This window comes from Macaca nemestrina, chromosome 13 (assembly GCF_043159975.1).
Source record: "Macaca nemestrina isolate mMacNem1 chromosome 13, mMacNem.hap1, whole genome shotgun sequence".
NCBI lineage: Eukaryota > Metazoa > Chordata > Mammalia > Primates > Cercopithecidae > Macaca > Macaca nemestrina.
Window position 1 is genome coordinate 11,336,488 of NC_092137.1, and position 18,232 is coordinate 11,354,719.

The window sequence follows — 18,232 nt, forward strand, 5'->3', positions numbered from 1 at the left end:
CACTTTTTAATTACTGCAGCATTTCAATATGTCTAGTTAATTGATAGGGTAAACCTAACTACTTGATATTTGACCTCTCTCTGAAATTTTTATTGCAATTTTTTCAACCTGCATGGAACTGTTTTCCTGGTAGTTTCAAGATTCTTCTGAACTAAGTTCTATTTAAAAAGAAAAAAAAATGACCCTTTCACTTTAGACCTTTAACTTTGAATTCATTAACAGGTGAAGTCACTTTTAGTAAGCTCCTCTGACAACACTGAGAAGATGACAGTTAACTAGATAAAAAATCTTGTAGTCAGCATATATGATTTTTCATTTAGATCTGTGATACTTAGTATGTCTAAAGAAGGTTTAAGATAGAGCAATTTAATTATAATCCAAAAAAGCACCAAGAATTTGACTTACAGAAGCAATTGTGGCATCTTTTTCGGTAAGTTCCTGTTTGTGTCTAGCCATCATCTCTTTGATCTCCAGCTCTTTCATGATCTTCTCTTTTTCCAAATCAGAATATTGTTCTTCAGCAATTGAACGAGCCAGTTGCTCAGAATCTGCTTTGGTCAAGGTGATCTCCAGTTGGGCAGCCAAGGAGTCCCTATATTTTAGCAATATATCATTTTAATGGTTCAGTTTTCACTATTAAGTGAAAGTTTTTGTCTAATTCACTTCATCAATAATTTTTTATTTGGTGATTACCAGGCATTGTTCTAGGAGCAAAGTATACAGCTATGAACAAAAAGAGACAAGGGTCTCATACTTACCGTTCATCCTGTAATTCCTGTTTCTTTTGCTGTAATTCTTTACCAAGTTTGGTCTTTTCTTCACATTCTTCTTTAAGCTCCCTAACTTGTGTTTTATAAAGGGTCTAAATAGCAAAATAAATAAAATGTATATCATCATCAGGAATATTGCTTCACATTCAAAAGTTATCCAGACAAAAAGGAGAACGAACACATACATATATCTTCTTACTGTTAAGTCCCTGAGCAAATGAATAGTTTAATGAACTTTCCTATTTCTAGTCATCAATTAACTAATACAAATTCAGCTAATAATTAAGAAGCATGATTTTCAACTGGATATCATAGTGATATTTCTCATTTAATAGCACAGATAGGTAAAATGAGTAAGGAGGGAAGGAAAAACATTAAGAATTAGACAAAAAATGTTGTTAGCTTAAATCAATAAAACAGGAGTTTCTACTTCATATTTCTAAAACTGATCTCAAAAAAGCACAACTATTAAAAATGATAATTTTATTATAATTTTATTTCTTGCCTTATGAAAATATTTTCTTCCTGAAAACAATGCTGTTAATCAGCTTCATCAGGTATGTTATGTGCTTAGAATTATTTTTCTAGCAATAATAAATTTCTCTTAAACTATCTATATTCTTTTGCCCAGCTGCTCTTTTTATATGAGTTGTATGGTATAAATAAAACATCCCATCCAAAACTGTTTGCTATTTGCAAATTAATGCGTCTGGAACTTACTGAGAAATACTGTTCTGCTTCGAGCTGATCCTGGAGCTCCTTCATTTGCCCATCTGCATCCTGACGTTCTCTGTGAGGACAATAAATCAAAGGTTTAACTAATTTACACACATTTTAAAGGAGCAGCTCTCAAGATATGATCTGGGGGAAGCCCTGGGAGTCTCTGAGGTTCTTCCACAGAACCCATGAGGTCAAATCATTTTCATAATACTGAGCACCACGGCTTTTTTAAAAGTCTCATTCCCTCGTTATATACTATATGTACTTTTCCTGAGGCCACATGACTTGTAATTATGTCATTCTGATGGTCAAAAAAATATGTTTGTGTGTTCCTGTGTTTTAAAGTTTTCTCAGTTTTAATTTCTAACACAATACAAATCATTAGATATAACAAACGAAAACACAAACTCATTTGGAACCCTTGATAATAATAATAATTATTATTATTTTTTGAGACGGAGTCTCGCTCTGTCGCCCAGGCTGGAGGGCAGTGGCGCCATCTCGGCTCACTGCAAGTTCCGCCTCCTGGGTTCATGCCATTCGCCTGCCTCAGCCTCCTGAGTAGCTGGGATTACAGGTGCCCACCACTTCGGCCGGCGTAATTTTTTGTATTTTTTGTAGAGATGGGGTTTCAATGTGTTAGCCAGGATGGTTTTGATCTCCGGACCTTGTGATCTGCCCTCCTCAGCCTCCCAAAGTGTTGGGATTACAGGCGTGAGCCACTGCGGCCGGCAGAACCCCTGATAATTTTTAAGAGTTAAAGGGGTTCTGAGACCAGTGTTATACTAAATCAACATTGAATCACACATTCACATACAGATATTATGATCAGCCATTTATGCCAACCAAGTGTAAGAATCCAAAGAGCACCTCAAATCTGGTGATCTTAGTGGGGAGTGAAGAATGCCTGGGAGGGGGCTTCTGGGGAGGTGAGAAGTGCTGGCTTTAGATCTAAACATGGATGGTGGCTGCACAGATTTGTATACTTTGTAAAAATTCACAGCCGGGCGCGGTGGCTCAAGCCTGTAATCCCAGCTCTTTGGGAGGCCGAGATGGGTGGATCACGAGGTCAGGAGATCGAGACCATCCTGGCTAACACGGTGAAACCCCGTCTCTACCAAAAAATACAAAAAACTAGCCGGGCGAGGTGGCGGGCGCCTGTAGTCCCAGCTACTCCGGAGGCTGAGGCAGGAGAATGGCGGGAACCCGGGAGGCGGAGCTTGCAGTGAGCTGAGATCCGGCCACAGCACTCCAGCCTGGGCGACAGAGCAAGACTCCGTCCCAAAAAAAAAAAAAAAAAAAAAAAAAAAATTCACTCAGCTCCACACTTAGTATTTGTGTACTTTTTCTGTATTATGTTAATCTTCAATAAAGGAATAAAATAATAAATAAAATAAAAGCAAGCCCAACAACCCATTTAAGAAGCTAGGTTGAAATGGTACGTTAAATTCTGGCCTACGTTAAACATAAAAATTATAGTTATCCCAAACCAAAACTAAGGAGGAATAAAGTTGGAGAACAATACAATTTGTATCATATAATTTAAAAACAAGCAAAAAACAAAATAAAATGTACAGAAAACTCAACCTCATATATATTTGTTCAGAAATATGGATAAAGGCACAGAAAACAGTCTGGAAGGAGAAATAACAAACTGTTGACATGTTACCTCTGGAGAGAGGAAAATGTCTGCATTCATGAAGGAGAGCTTCTACTGCTTTATCTTTTTTTTTTTTAAATATAGTCTTGAGTATTTTACAATGGGAAGCTATATGAATACCACTTGGGTATTTAAAAAATCTACAATGCAGGAAGACTCAGAGGTAGCACGTGATTTAACCCCAGTCTCTCCAGTTCGTATACTGCTTAGAAGGTTTATCCTCATTCCCATTTAACATAATTTGCTCACTTTGTTTACTCACTGGCTCTTAAACTTGCGGGTAAAAAAGGAAGTTATAACTCAATGTCACTTAACTGTGTCATTTCTGTATTTTATTGTTGATAAGTATACTGTTGAGAATTCATGATTCTCATTTCTCCATGAGGCAAAGATGTGAGAGATGCTATTTAACAAATATATGAAAGGTCAAGTTTCAAAACTGTCCAATCATTGTCAGCTAAGCCCACTTGTAGCAAACCACAGTATATTTTCTTCTTCAAGAGCTGATATCTTTCATTTATATGTAACTTTTAAAACCTAATATTTATTAGGTATTTAAGAAAAGTAATTTTCAGAAAGTATTATTTCAGAAAGCAACCATGTAATAGGCACGTGGTTACAAATGAGGAGTACAGAACAGCAGGAAGAAATTACGGGAAGTAGAAGTCTCCTCATGCCACACCTCTCCACCCCTACTAATCCTGTTCTCCTAGAAGAAATAACTGTTTCATTTCTGTGTTGTCTTTTGGTGGTTACCTCCACATCTCAGTTATTTCTTGACATAAGTTTTAGATATTATTTGCCAATTCCCTGTTGTCAGACTTGAATTTAGCTCTCTTGTGTTCCCCAACCTCTCCCCACCTCCCAATAGTTGTATCACTCATCTAAGTGGTATAATGAACCCCCCATTTCCCTCTTAGAGCAACCACAAACTACAATCTCCCCAGTTTATTAGATGAGAACTCTAACACTCCCACCCTGTCTTTGTTTTTGAAATTTCATGAGAATATATCTAGATGTAGATCCTTTTTCATTTATTTGCTGAGTCCCTTCAGTCTAAAGACACTTCTCCTTTGGCTATGGGAAATTCTTCTCTATTATTTCTTTAATTTCCTCCTCTTGGTTTTTCGTTCTTGCTGGAATTCTTATTTGCTGGGTGCTAGATTTCCTAGAACAGTCCCTCTGTGCCTTACCTATCTATGTCTTTCAAACCTTCCATGTCATTTCTTCTTTTGTTCTACATTTTAGGAAATTTCTTTGACTTTTCTTCGAACCCTTCCAACAAATTTATATTGGCAGTAATCACTCATCTTCAAGAGTTCTTTCCTATTCTGGCTGTTCCTTTTACATTGTATCTGGTTCTCAATTAATGAAAGCAGTATCTCCTGAAATCTTTGATCAATACTAATTACCAATAGCTTTTTACAGTGCTTTTGTTTTTCCAGAACTTTTAGCAGTTCTCTTCTATTCCTTGATACATGTTTCCTCCGGGGGCACTTTTCCTCTTTCATTATCATAATCTTCCTCTTTCAGATTGCAGGCTTTCCTCAAATGCTTAGTGATACTTGGTTATTTATTTTCAAAGGAGGCCAGAAAAACTTTAATCTCTATGTATGTAGGAGTTTTCTCACTGGCAAGCTTCAGTTTAAGATGAAAGGCTTTAAAAGCCAGCATTAAGCAAGGGGACCCCTAAATGCCAGAGTGAGAAAGGCTTTTCACCCCATATTAGCTGTTGTAATTACCCCAGAGGTTGTACCCAATTACTCTGTAGAGGAGAATGCTCTGATAAAAACCCTAGTGGTGGGAGGTACCTGGCGGCAGACATATCTGCAAGGGTATGATCAGCAGATTATGTATATATGATATGTATGTATGTATGTATGACAGAGTATGATCAGCAGATTAGTTCATTTACTGTCACAGCTTACTCCAGGCCTTACTTGCTCTGAATACTTTTTTTCCATCTATATCCCACTTCATATATACCCCAGGCCTTATATATACTCCTTTCTTCTTTTGTTCTACTTCATCAGTCACAAGGCTTCCATTTAACTGCCATCTCATTCGCTAGAGAACTTTCTTGCCCTCCAACCCATTCTCTTTCTTACTTATTGTGGGTTTATACATTTTTAAAATTCCTTTACTAGAGTTTTTCTGGAATCTTACAAGAAAGAAGAGATATATATGTTGGCCATTTAAAAAAGAAGCCAACATAGCACTTCATATGTAAATTCCCATTGCATGTATTTTTTTTTTAATCTTGCATTCAATTACTTATGTACCTGCCTTATCTTCCTCACTGAATAACTAATGATAAAACGCTAGTAAGCTTCTCATGGGTAGGAAATGTATTTGGTTAATCTTTCTATCTTTCATAGTAACTACTACAATGCCTTATATCTAAGAGGGATGTAAACATTCATACATTTATTGAGGATGTAGTATATGTAAAACCTTAATCAAGGATTGGGGGCCGGGCACAGTGGCTCACACCTGTAATTCCAGCACTTTGGGAGGCAGAGCCAGGCAGATCACCTGTGTCAGGAGTTCAAGACCACCCTGTCCAACATGGTGAAACCCTCTCTCTACTAAAAATACAAAAATTAGCCAGGCATAGTGGCGGGCACCTGTAATCCCAGCTACTTGGGAGGCTGAGGCAGAATTGCTTGAACCTAGGAAGGGAAGGTTGCAGTGAGCTGAGACCATGCCACTGCACTCCAACTTATGCAACAAGAGCGAAATTCCGTATCAAAAAAAAAAGGACTGGGGAGAACAAAATATAAATAAATGATTTTTGCCCTTCAATTTTAACCCTACAAACACTTCTTCTATAACCCTATTAGGTGGCTAAGATAGAAAACATGGTTGTCTTTGGTGGGGAGAGGTAAGGAAAAGAGGGATTAAGAAACAACAGAACGCTATTCACTTACAAGGAAAATAAGAGGCATACACACTAGGTATAAACAAAGCATTATTAGAAGTGGGAAGGAAACACAACCTAGATGATTAACTAGCTCTTACATTTGCATAAACGTTATTGTTAGAATAAAAAGCGGGCCTGAAATGAGAGAGAAAAATAAAGCTAATATACAGGGAAAAAAAAAAACACAATGAAAAAGATGTCTGATTATTGTTCCAATTTCTAGTTCCAATTTTAAAAGTTTAAATCTCATGAAGTTGAAGGTCTAGGCTTACCCTGGCAATAAACAGATAAGCAAAAAAAAAAAAAAGTCTACTTGAATATTTTGAGCATCCTTTCTTAGTATCAATCTTACTGACCTATCACCAGGTATGCATAAAGCAGACAATTACAATGAGGATAAATTAGTAGTAGCTGTAGTAGTTGTAACAGTAATAGATCTAGCAGTAATAGTCCCTAACACTTCTCATATGATGCATGCTTTAAATAAACCATTGCTTTCCTTTAGAAGATCCCTAACAAGGAAGCGATTACTGCTCCCTTTCACAAGTGTGATAAAAGGCTTAGAGAAATTAAATCATTTGCCCAGTGTTGGTTAGGTGGTAAGTAACAGAACCAATATTCACAACTCTGTCTGGATCCAAAGCCTTTGTTCTTTCCACTCTATCACACTGTCTTTCACCAAACAACTAGGATCCAATATGACGTCTGGTCATGATTAGGAAGAAGTAGTTCACCTACTAACAGAATAAATGGGACAAATTTTAATAGTATATCTACTATATATTTAAATTTATGTTTTTTAGAGTTGAGTTCCTGTTATGCTGCCCAGGATGGCATGTAGTGGCTATTCACAGGCATGATCACAGCGCAATCTCACTTCACCTCAAGTGATTCTCCTGCCTCAGCCACCCAAGTAGCTGGGACTACAGATGTGCACCACCATGCCTATAATATTTTTAGTATTTTAACAATATGTTTTCCACTTTATAAGTAAATCAAGTAGAGCACTAGAGTATATCCTACGACACAATTAAAAATTTACATGCTGTTTATTTAACAGTCAAACATTTCCAAGTCTAAGAAACTAAGGAAACAAACAACAGGCACACGGACAATAAGCTTGAGAAAGAGCCCTGAGGAGGAATCTAAAAGCATGGTGTGAAAATCCCAGGTATTTTCTTCTGCCTCATCACTAAAACTTCCTCTATCATCACATTGTAATTAGGTAGCAGTGGTAAAAACTGTTGGGGAAACAAATATAATCTTGAAGGACAACAGTGACACTCAACACATTACTTATACAGAAAGAGAAAACGTGGTCAAGAAAGTAAAATGCTCAAAAGAAAACCCACAGATACACCAAAATTAACATATACATGGATAATTCTGCATATTAAAATATCTTAATCAATTAACTTACTTTCGAAGTTCAGCATTTTGTTTTTCCAAGTTCATTTTCATTTCCATGAGATGGTTATTTTCTTGCTTTAACTGCTTTTCTGACATTTTCAGTGTGTTAACCTGTTGTGTTTGCATCTTCAGGTCATTTTGTGTAAGGCAGCGCTTCTGAGTTTCTTGCTCTATTTTTAACGTCAGGTTCCTAACCTAAGAAATAAATTGTGTACTTGGTATATAAGTAAATTATTTCTATTTTTTTAATCAATGAAGTTGGTATAAAATATGGTGATGTAAAACAGATTTTTTTACCCTTAGGTAGCTAATTCATTTCATACTAAAAATTTTTTTTTATTTCTAATAATATTATAATTGCATTTTAAAAATAAAATATAATCAGGTAAATATAACTTTAAAAATGTTTAAATTATGATTCCTTTAGTACAGCATCAAAATTTAGTTAAACCAACAAGTTGTAGACTATTATAAGAAAAACTTTAAAATTATGAAACCATCACTAGACCTTCGTGAATAAACTTATTAATTTATTAGTTTATTATTAATCATTAGTACACTTAATACTTACATCCTCATTCAGCACATCTTTCTGTTTAAGGAGCTCATTTATTTTCTGCTGTGACTGTTTGAGGTCACAGTCTAATATAGAACATCTTTTCTCAGCTTCTAGCAATAGGTTCTCCACTTTCTGTTTTAAAGTTCTTTCCTCCAAGAGCTTCTTCTCCATTTCTAGTATAATAAAAATGGACACAATCATAAATTTACATATAAAAGAAGCATTTCAAATATATGACAGTGCTAATAAAAATTACAATGATGCTGCCTTATATTTGTATTTTCAATTTAATATTTTAATAAATTTAAAAATAAAAGCACATTAAATATATGACACCATACTAACGAAAAGTATAATAAATGATGCTGTCTTATACTCTATTAATTTTCTTTTTTTCTTTTCTCTTTTTTTTTTTTTGAGACAGAGTCTCACTCTGTTGCCCAGGCCGGAGTGCAGTGACACAAACTCAGTTCTTCATAACCTCCTGGATTCAAGCAATTCTCGTGCCTCAGTCTCCAAACATAACTCGGGTTTACAGGCGTGCACCACCACACCTGGCTAAGTTTTGTATTTTTAGTAGAGACAGGGTTTCCCCATGTTGGCCAGGCTGGTCTCAAACTCCTGATGTCATGCAATCCACCCACCTCGCCACCCAAAGTGTTGGAATTACAGGCGTGAACCACTGCGCCTGGCCTTAATTTTCAATTTAATATTTTCACTACTACTCTCAATATATTTGAAATGTCAAGAATTTCATACTTGAAAATTAGGAGTTTCATTCACAGAGCATAAAAATGTATCACACTCTGCAACATTACATCTATTCTAATGGAAGTAAGATAGTTCTGCCTTTATTTATATTCTACAAGATGCTTACATCTTTAAATAAAGGTTTCTTGTATTTTACTGCTATTCTGTGTCTCTCAGTGTTACTATATTTACCTTAAAACAATTCAGGTAGATTCCATGATCTCCATAGGACTTTCCATATTAACACATTATCACACAGATGTTGAAAATTATGTTTTACGGAGGTGGTAAAGGGCAGGACTCTGGAACCAAATTTTCTGAGCTTAAACCCTGGGTCTAACACTGTTGGACTGGGCAAGTGATTCACCTCTCTGCACCGCTGTTTCCTTATCTCTAGAATAGGGATAACAGCACCTACTTTCCTAGGGAGGTTGTGAAGATTTAATACATGTGTACCACTTAAATGCTGCCTGGCATATGGCAAGCACTTGGTAAGTGCTTATTATTTACGCAGAATTTTTAATGACCTAAGGAAACGCTCACAATGTTTCTTTGCTCTTTTAAAAAGCAAAATAGTATAGAAAACAGAGAAAATTTACAAAATAGTATCCTACTCATAGGATTATGAGTAATCTTTGCTTTTTTCTTTTTATACTTTCCTGTATTTTCTAAATTACTTACAATAAACTTTTAATCTATTTTACTTATCAGAAGGCAAAGTGCCAAGTGATTTCAGTGTTAAATGTAAGTCATCACAGTTAGAGTATTATCTTGATATACTGGTTAGTACTTCAGTTCACATTCAATTAAGGCTCTTCTGCTTTTTCATAACTAATGCTCAACATCTAATTATCATCTATTATAAAGTTATATTAGATAACAAACCTATGAATATTTAGTGTTTAATGAATGGTCTTCAAAAGTGCAGAAAAATGAAACATTCCCCATGTAGTACTAATAATAGTTAGCATTTCTAAACACTTTACATGGTTTACTGCACTTGATTTTCACAACAAGGTAACAATACTATAATTTTCCCTTTACAGGAAACAAGGCACAGAAAGTTTAAATAACTAGACAAGGTCACATAGCCAGTAATTATTTGGTAAGCCATGTTCTTAATCCAAGGAGCCAATGACATGCAACAGGAGGACCAAAGACTTTAGCCTCACATTTGAATACCATTTATAATATTTAACAGTTTTGTGTACTCATGTGTAAAATATGGAAGTCATCATGTATCTTACATTAGCGTTTTAACAGTTTGAAAAAAATGGTAGTTAATACTGAATTGGTTCGTTTTTATCAGTTCAGAGAATAACCACCAAACAAATGTCCTCATTAAAAAAAAAAAATCACCATAACGTAGGCATAATGTAGAATAGAAAGAGGCATTACTGCAATAATGAAACTACTCTTTTTTTTTTTTTTGAGGAGTGCAGTGATGTAATCATGGCTCACTGCAGCCTTGAACTCCTGGGCTCAAGCAATGTTCCCACATCAGTCCCCCAAGTAGCTGGGACTATAGGCGCACACGACTACATCCAGCTAATTTTTCTATTTCTTGTAGAGATAGGGTCTTGCTATGCTAGCCAGGCTGGTCTCGAACTCCTGGGCTCAAGAGATCCTCCCATCCTGGCCTCCCAAAGTGCTAGGATTACAGATGTGAGCCACCATGCCTAGCCTGATATATTCTTTATCTTGTTTTGAGCAGTAGTTATGTGAGCATATCACAAAACATAAAAAATGTTTACATTTTATTATTGCATGTAAATTATACCTCAATGAAAATAATTAAACTCTGTCTTCTAGGCCACAGACAAGGAAACTTTCTCCCTTACAATTAGATTTTTCTAAATAAAGTACTCATTTCTTTCTTATCATCCTGATTTAGTGCCTTAAACTACACTGATTTTTACTAAGAAAATCTACCATTTTAATTACATGCAATAATAAAAAGGCTATTTTTTTCTAAGTGATTTACTCATAAATGTTATGCTTCAGTATGAAAATAAATTTCTGTTCAAGAGTTTTAAGCCTTTCACAAGAATAGCTTAAAGTACTGATTTTCTTTGGAATTTCAGAGTCATTATAAACAGTCAGTTTGGAAAAGAAAAAATTATCCTAAGACAATTCCAGGATAAAGGCTAGTTTATGGGAAGGTTAACTTTGTTATCTATTAGTATTATATGGCTTTGACCAAATCTGACTAGTATCTTCATCACATTAGAGATCAAAATACTCAGTGAACTTATATTCTAGTTAGACCAGCTATTATTTTTAAATCCTTACCTTGCATAAACTGGCAAGAATTTTATAATACAAAACTCTTGTAAGAATTACCTGTATCAATAGTAACAGGTATACAGCATGTGAAGTTCAGACATACCTTCTTACTACTGATATACAGAGTGGTACAGATATTGCCAGGTATATAATATTGAGAAATATTAATTTATCTCTGATCTAAAAATCTCTGATCTAAAATATTATTTTTGATCATGTAATTTTGTGTTTGGGTCTTACTATCTTAGAAATGATTACTGTAATGATACAAAGGAAAAATAATATAATATCTATGTAAAGCTTCCCTAATAGCTTTTTCCCCTCCAATTCCCAATATTTGACAACGAAATATAAACAAATATGTTTCAAAACCAAAAAGCTGAACACAGAATCAATTCTTAGGAAGATGCTGCTGGAAAACCCTCTTTAAAAATGCATACCTTTCATGGCTTCTGATTTGGCTTCTTCGATGGACTCATAGATCTTATTTTTATCTGCTAGTCGTGCCTTTGTGGCCTTATGTTCAGCTTCTTCTTGTTCTAGGCTCTGCTGTATAACTTTTAGTTGGTATGTCATATCTATTTCCATGTTGCTTTTTTCCTGTTAAATATTTAAAATGCAGCTATCAACAAAAAAGAGACTAGTTCACAACTTCAAAAGCTTTCTAATTTTTTTTTTTTTTTTTTTTTTTTGAGACAGAGTCTTCCTCTATTACCCAGACTGAAGGGCAGTGGTTTGATGATGGCTCATTGCAAGTGCAACCTCCCCAGGCTCAATCGATCCTCCTACCTCAGCCTCCAAAGTAGCTGGGACTATAGATGTTTGTCACCACTCCTGGCTATTTTATTTTATTTTTTAATGTAGAGACAAGGTCTCACTAAACACTGCCTATCCTACACTGATCTTGAACTCCTGGGCTCAAGTGATCCTCCCGACTCAGCCTCCCACAGTGCTGAGATTATAGGTGTGGGCCACGGTGCTCAACCTTAAATCATTTTTTAACAGGCTTAATACGAATGTTCAGTATTTTCCCTCCCATCTTCACTCAAACCTCTTAGAATAGTAATCTATATACTCTACTTCTCTACTTCCCACTGCACCCAACAGTCTACACCACCACTCTGCTGTTCCAAGATCTGTATCAAGATCACTTAATCTCAACAAAAAGACCAATGCTATTCTCCATATCAAATTCTAAAGACCTTTTTCAATCTTATCTCATCTGAACTCACCGCCACCCTTAAAACCATCCCTTGGCATTGCCGACCTTGTACTTAGTTGGTTCTCTCCATTCTGCTTGCATCCTTCCTGTTGCTTCTGAGGCTTTCCCAGCTGTCCCTTAAATGTTGGTGATATAAGCCTCAATGCTCCCCCTATTTTCTACATATTCCCCAAAGGTTTTCTAATTCTTTTATTTCTATAGTTCATATCACGAATATGATAAAGGGTTTTTTCCAAATAAAACCTTTCATACAAAAAATGATTTCTCAAACCACATAATCCACCAACAGAGTTATCTACTCTGTCCTAAAAAAAAAATAAAAAAATAAAAAATAAATCACTACTTTACACAGTCTCTTCCCAGATGGGCTATTTCACTCACATGATTTCAGCTACTAACATACCAATGACTCAAATATTTCTAACTTCTACTACTATAGCCTACTGCAGTGCAGACATTCTAATTTGGCTTTCCCATAGGTACCCTCAAACTTAAGAGGACTAAAGTGGGTTTATCACTGTCTCTTCTAAATGAGCCATTTTTCCTTTATTCTTTATTAATAGCATCACTATATATCTGGTCACAACCTACAAATCTGAGACTCATCTTTGACTGCTATTCATGTGCCATATCTAATCAACTACTAAGTGCTGCCAAATATTCCTCTTCCAAATATTTCTGAGTCTTTCAATTTTTCCAACCTTTTAATGGCTACACGAAGTCTCCCATTATTCCTTATCTGCATTACTGAAAAAGTCTACTGACTGGTCTCTCTGCCTCTAGTCTTTTCTCCTCAAATCTTTTCTCCACACAGTACACAGTGATCTATCTTTAATGTACCCCTAATAAGATCATCCAATTTAAAGCCCTTAAGTGGCTAGCCCATTACTATATTCAAAATTTCTTAATAGAGTATTTGCTATCTTGCACGACCTACCTCATGCGGAGCTCTGTAGTCTCACTCTGACCACTGAATTCCTCATGTCCTTACATAACAACCATACTGTGATCTTCAGGCCAATCTAACCTGATGTCTTTTTCTAAGTTTCACTGGAACATAGCCACAGCCATTCCTTTATGAATCACAGCAGGGCTGAACAGTTGCAAGAGACCATATAACCCACAAAAGCTAAAATATTTACTATCTTGACTTTAAACAATTAAAGTTTGCTGACCCCCCACTCTATACTCCAGAAATATTGAACAGCTTTTATGTAAATAAACAAACAATGCCTTTTTTATTTTCCATCCTCTATGTCTTTGCTCATGCTGTTCTTCCTAACTTGGACTGTGCCTTTGCCCTTATCAACCTTTCCTGCTGTCAGGTTAGGGATGCATCCCATACGCCCAATACATATGCCCTGTCCATAAGTCTTATCATTCTGTTTCTCATACTGCATTAGAATTATCTTTGTGCTTTATTATTACTTTTAAACTTACCTATTCAACTGTGACATTATTCAAGGCAAGAACTGCATCCTGATATTTCTACCACATATAACACACTGAATATTTAGTTGAGTAAATAAATAAGTGAATGAAAATAAAACGCTAAATGCATAGACTCTAGAAATCATCCCTTTCTTAAGAGTATTTTATTTTATATTATTTTATTTATTTTTTATTTTTTATTTTTTATTTTTTTTGAGACGGAGTCTCACGCTGTTGCCCAGGCTGGAGTGCAGTGGCGCGATCTTGGCTCACTGCAAGCTCCGCCTCCCGGGTTCACGCCATTCTCCTGCCTCAGCCTCCTGAGTAGCTGGGACTACAGGCGCCCGCCACCACGCCCAGCTAATTTTTTGTATTTTTAGTAGAGACGGGGTTTCACTGTGGTCTTGATCTCCTGACCTTGTGATCCGCCCGCCTCGGCCTCCCAAAGTGCTGGGATTACAGGCTTGAGCCACCGCGCCCAGCCTCTTAAGAGTATTTTAAAGGAAAAACTTTTAAATGCCAAAAGTCACAGTGACTTTATATATATCATTTTTAAGGCATGTTATGAGTCAAAATTTGAGTTTTCCTTGAGTTCCTACAGAGATCCTCATTATCTACACTCCAGGATAGGTCCCCTTCCTTTGTGAGCAGCCAGCATGCTGAGGGCTGCTTGTATAGCGTTATGGTAAGCCTGCAGATACATCTCTTATCTACATATCAAGTCCAAATGGAAAGGAATCCATGAGCATGTGGAAATACTACAGTTAGTGACTTCCCTTAGTTTAGAATAATTTTTCTAGCCTGAAAGTCTACAGTCAATTTTCTTATGCAAAAATACAAATCATGTTTTACCTTTTCCAAATCAGTAAATCTCTCCTGCAGTTGTCTCTTCTCCAGTTCTACTTTCGCTATTAAGATTTTGCCGTTCTTTAAATCTTCTTCTAGGCCAGATATTCTACCTAAAAATTTCAACGTTTTTAAAAACATTAAACACACAAAGTATATACATTCAACTAAGAATAAAAAGTTTGCAAGCCACCTTCTATTTTGGAGCTGTTATTTGCGAGCAGGAGTTTTATACTTGTTGGTGTTGTGCTTTACAGTTAATTCAAATGGAATCCAATCTACTACCTGAAGAGTTTAATACTTAAAATCATACTATTTGAAATTAAATCTTTTGTTCATAAAATTTTGTGTCAATGTATTTCTAATATTCTAACTTTACATAAGAGTAGTATACTCAGAAATGTCCTACTCCAGCACACTATCCATCATCTAAAGTTATTTTAAAAATAAGAATCATCAGAATTAATTCAAGTGCAACCACGACTTCAATACCTTGTAAATCATTAATTATCTCTGATCCATGGGTTCGATCCCTCCTTTCAGATTCTAGTGCTGACTGAAGATTGATAAATTCCTTTTCAAGTTTTAACTTGGCAGTCTCCAGCAGGCAGTTTTTATCTTGTAGATCTCTATTGTTAGATTCTAGCTGCTGAATCTGTTTTGAACTTTCTGCCTGGGTTTTCCTTAACCGGGCTGCAGTATCAGATTCTGTTCGCAGTAAAGCATTGGTTTCATCCAGCTGTTATTCCATTCAAAACCAAACAACAACAAACAAACACAGATGTATGTAATGAAAATAAGTCAATCTATTCCTCTATTAGAAACTATTTAAAATAAACAAAAACCTAAAAATATTTTCCAATGATTTCTAAAATTAGAGGTAAAGGCCTTTTGCAACACTTAAATTAAAACTAATGTTACTGCATGGTTATAAATAAAACCCAATATCTTTACTACAAATTGAGATCCACCTACTTGTCTCTGGAGTTGATTCACTTTCTCAGTGGATATTTGAGAGTTTTGATTTCTTTTTTTCAAATCTTCAAGTTGATCTTTTAAGCTGTTAACTACGATAAAAAGCATTTCAGTGGCAAGCTTAACATAACACACATACACACACTTAATATTTTTCTTGATAATTAATATTCTACAATACAAACCATCATTTTCCAAATTTCGTTTCTTGTCTGCTTCATGATCAGCTTTCCTCTGATATTCTGCATTTTTGTGCTGAAGAAGCGCCTTTTCTCTTTCTAACTGTCTTAATGCTGATTCCACACTTTTCCTTAAGGTAATCTGAAATAATGCTTAAAGTTATTATCGAAAAAGTATGTATAAAAATAAAATCAGAACAAAAAATAGTTGTTATTCCAAACAGATAACAAAGATCTCAAAAAGGCTATCACTTTTTTGTTAAAACTGTAATAATGCTTTCCATGATTGTAAACTAGCACACCACTCTTAAATCATAAAGACCATAAATATTTTGTTTACTATTCAAACTTCATGTAACTTTCCATGACTACTGAACTATTATTATTTAATACTTTGGCCTAAAATGTTATGAATAGCATTTTTTCCCTTGAAATATCTATACATACTAAATTAACTCAAGTTTGCAAACACATAACAGAATGAACCCTATTTATAACATGATTTCCCTATAATTTAGTTCTATCCACCAATACTACAAGGTGGGTTTCAAGGCATGTATTACTATGGTACTAAGAGAGCTCCTTAGGTAAGTCCAGACATCAAAGATGTTTACTAACGAAAATGTTAATTAAAAAGTGGGGCAACATTACCTCCTCTTCTAGCTCCTTTGCTGTTTTTTCTAGGCGAGTATTAACAGATCTAAAGAATTTCAAAATGAAACAGTAAATAACTTCTAATTTACAATAAAACATTTTTTTTTGAGAGGAAGTCTTGCTCTGTCACCCAGGCTAGAATGCAGTGGCACAATCTCGGCTCACTACAATCTCTGCCTCCCAGGTTCAAGTGCCTGTCCTGCCTCAGCCTCCCAAGTAACTACCTTGGCCTCCCAAAGTGTTGGGACTACAGGTGTGAGCCACTGTGCCCGGCCTGAGCTCTCCATTTCTTTCTTTTTTTTTTGAGACGGAGTCTCATGCTGTCGCCCCAGCTGGAGTGCAGTGGTGCGATCTCAGCTCGCTGCAACCTCCACCTCTCACGTTCAAGCGACTGCCCTGCCTCAGCCTCCCAAGTAGCTCCCTTGCCTTCTCAAAGTGTTGGAATTACAGGCATTAGCCACTGCGCCAGGCCGTAGCTCTTCATTTCTTTCTTCTCTTTTTTTTGAGATAGAGTCTCGCTTTGTCATCCAGGCTGGAGTGCAGTGGCATGATCTCGGCTCACTGCAACCTCTGCCTCCCGGGTTCAAGCAATTCTCTGCCTTGACCTCCCAAGTAGCTGGGATTACAGGGGCCCACCACCACGCCCAGCTAATTTTTGTATTTTTAGTAGAGACGGGATTTCACCATCTTGGCCAGGCTGGTCTTGAACTGACCTCGTGATCCACCCACCTTGGCTGCTCTCCTTTTTTCAGTAAATGTTTAAACTTAAATTTTTTTTTTTTTTTTGAGACGGAGTCTCGCTCTGTTGCCCAGGCTGGAGTGCAGTGGCGCGATCTCGGCTCACTGCAAGCTCCGCCTCCCGGGTTCACGCCATTCTCCTGCCTCAGCCTCCCGAGTAGCTGGGACTACAGGCGCCCACAACCGTGCCCGGCTAATTTTTTGTATTTTTAGTAGAGACGGGGTTTCACCGTGGTCTCGATCTCCTGACCTTGTGATCTGCCCGCCTCGGCCTCCCAAAGTGCTGGGATTACAGGCGTGAGCCACCACGCCCGGCCTAAACTTAAATTTTATAAAGTAATAATTATCTACAAAACATACTTGCACTTCTGTTCCAGTTCCTCTTTGGCTTGTATCTCACTGCTAAGATGTTCTTCTAATGTATACAGTTTTTTCTGAATCTGTCAAAAAACAAACTGTAATTATGTATTTTGGTCATATTTAAAGATGGGAGGCTTAAAGAAAATGATAAACTTATTTTGTCTTCCACTAAACATAATGTCCTATATAATGGTACAGTATTTGTATCTTCTTAAGGTGACTTATATATGATAAAGGAAAAAATTTCCCATCTCTTGCTTTACACATGTATGTATGAACACACTTAGGTAACCATGCATAAGAAGCTCTAACTTTGGCAGAATTGTTCTATGACAGAAAGTTTCAAATTCATTATAAAGAATACCACCTCTGATATCTTCTGCTGCTTTTCTATGAATTATTTGCTTGAAAATATTGTCATTATTTGTGCTAGTCAGATAAAAATGAACACATCTAAAACAAATAGAGTATTCAACTGAATATGCTCAAAAATATATTACTGTGGAAAATAAGAATATAAGCTCTTCTTTTATATCTTCCTACGTAATGCTGGTAATATTACTGTGGAGTAATCAATAACTTTCGAATAAATGATAGCTAATTAATTACAAGCCATCTCCTCAGCAGTGTTTCCTAGCCATGTAAGTCTTTAAACAAGCTAAAATTACCGAAACTATTAAATAATCCATTTCTGGAACATTATTTACTTTTTAAAGGATTTAACATTTTGAGCTCCTGTGGTGCCTTTG

General features: G+C 36.0%; 1 protein-coding gene across 1 annotated transcript in view; it reads right to left on the reverse strand.

Annotated features, from left to right (window-relative positions):
• The window catches only part of LOC105486481 (Rho associated coiled-coil containing protein kinase 2), a 163,951-nt gene that overhangs the window by 20,213 nt on the left and 125,506 nt on the right, over positions 1-18,232 (reverse strand). The window contains exons 12-23 of the mRNA XM_071076234.1: positions 17,484-17,563; positions 16,383-16,431; positions 15,738-15,873; positions 15,553-15,644; positions 15,070-15,316; positions 14,584-14,690; positions 11,519-11,678; positions 8,055-8,215; positions 7,494-7,678; positions 1,491-1,560; positions 759-862; positions 406-592 (exon numbers count right to left, since the gene is read on the reverse strand). Of these exons, the coding sequence (XP_070932335.1) occupies positions 406-592; positions 759-862; positions 1,491-1,560; positions 7,494-7,678; positions 8,055-8,215; positions 11,519-11,678; positions 14,584-14,690; positions 15,070-15,316; positions 15,553-15,644; positions 15,738-15,873; positions 16,383-16,431; positions 17,484-17,563 (1,578 nt within the window). The remainder of the gene's footprint in view (positions 1-405; positions 593-758; positions 863-1,490; positions 1,561-7,493; positions 7,679-8,054; positions 8,216-11,518; positions 11,679-14,583; positions 14,691-15,069; positions 15,317-15,552; positions 15,645-15,737; positions 15,874-16,382; positions 16,432-17,483; positions 17,564-18,232) is intronic.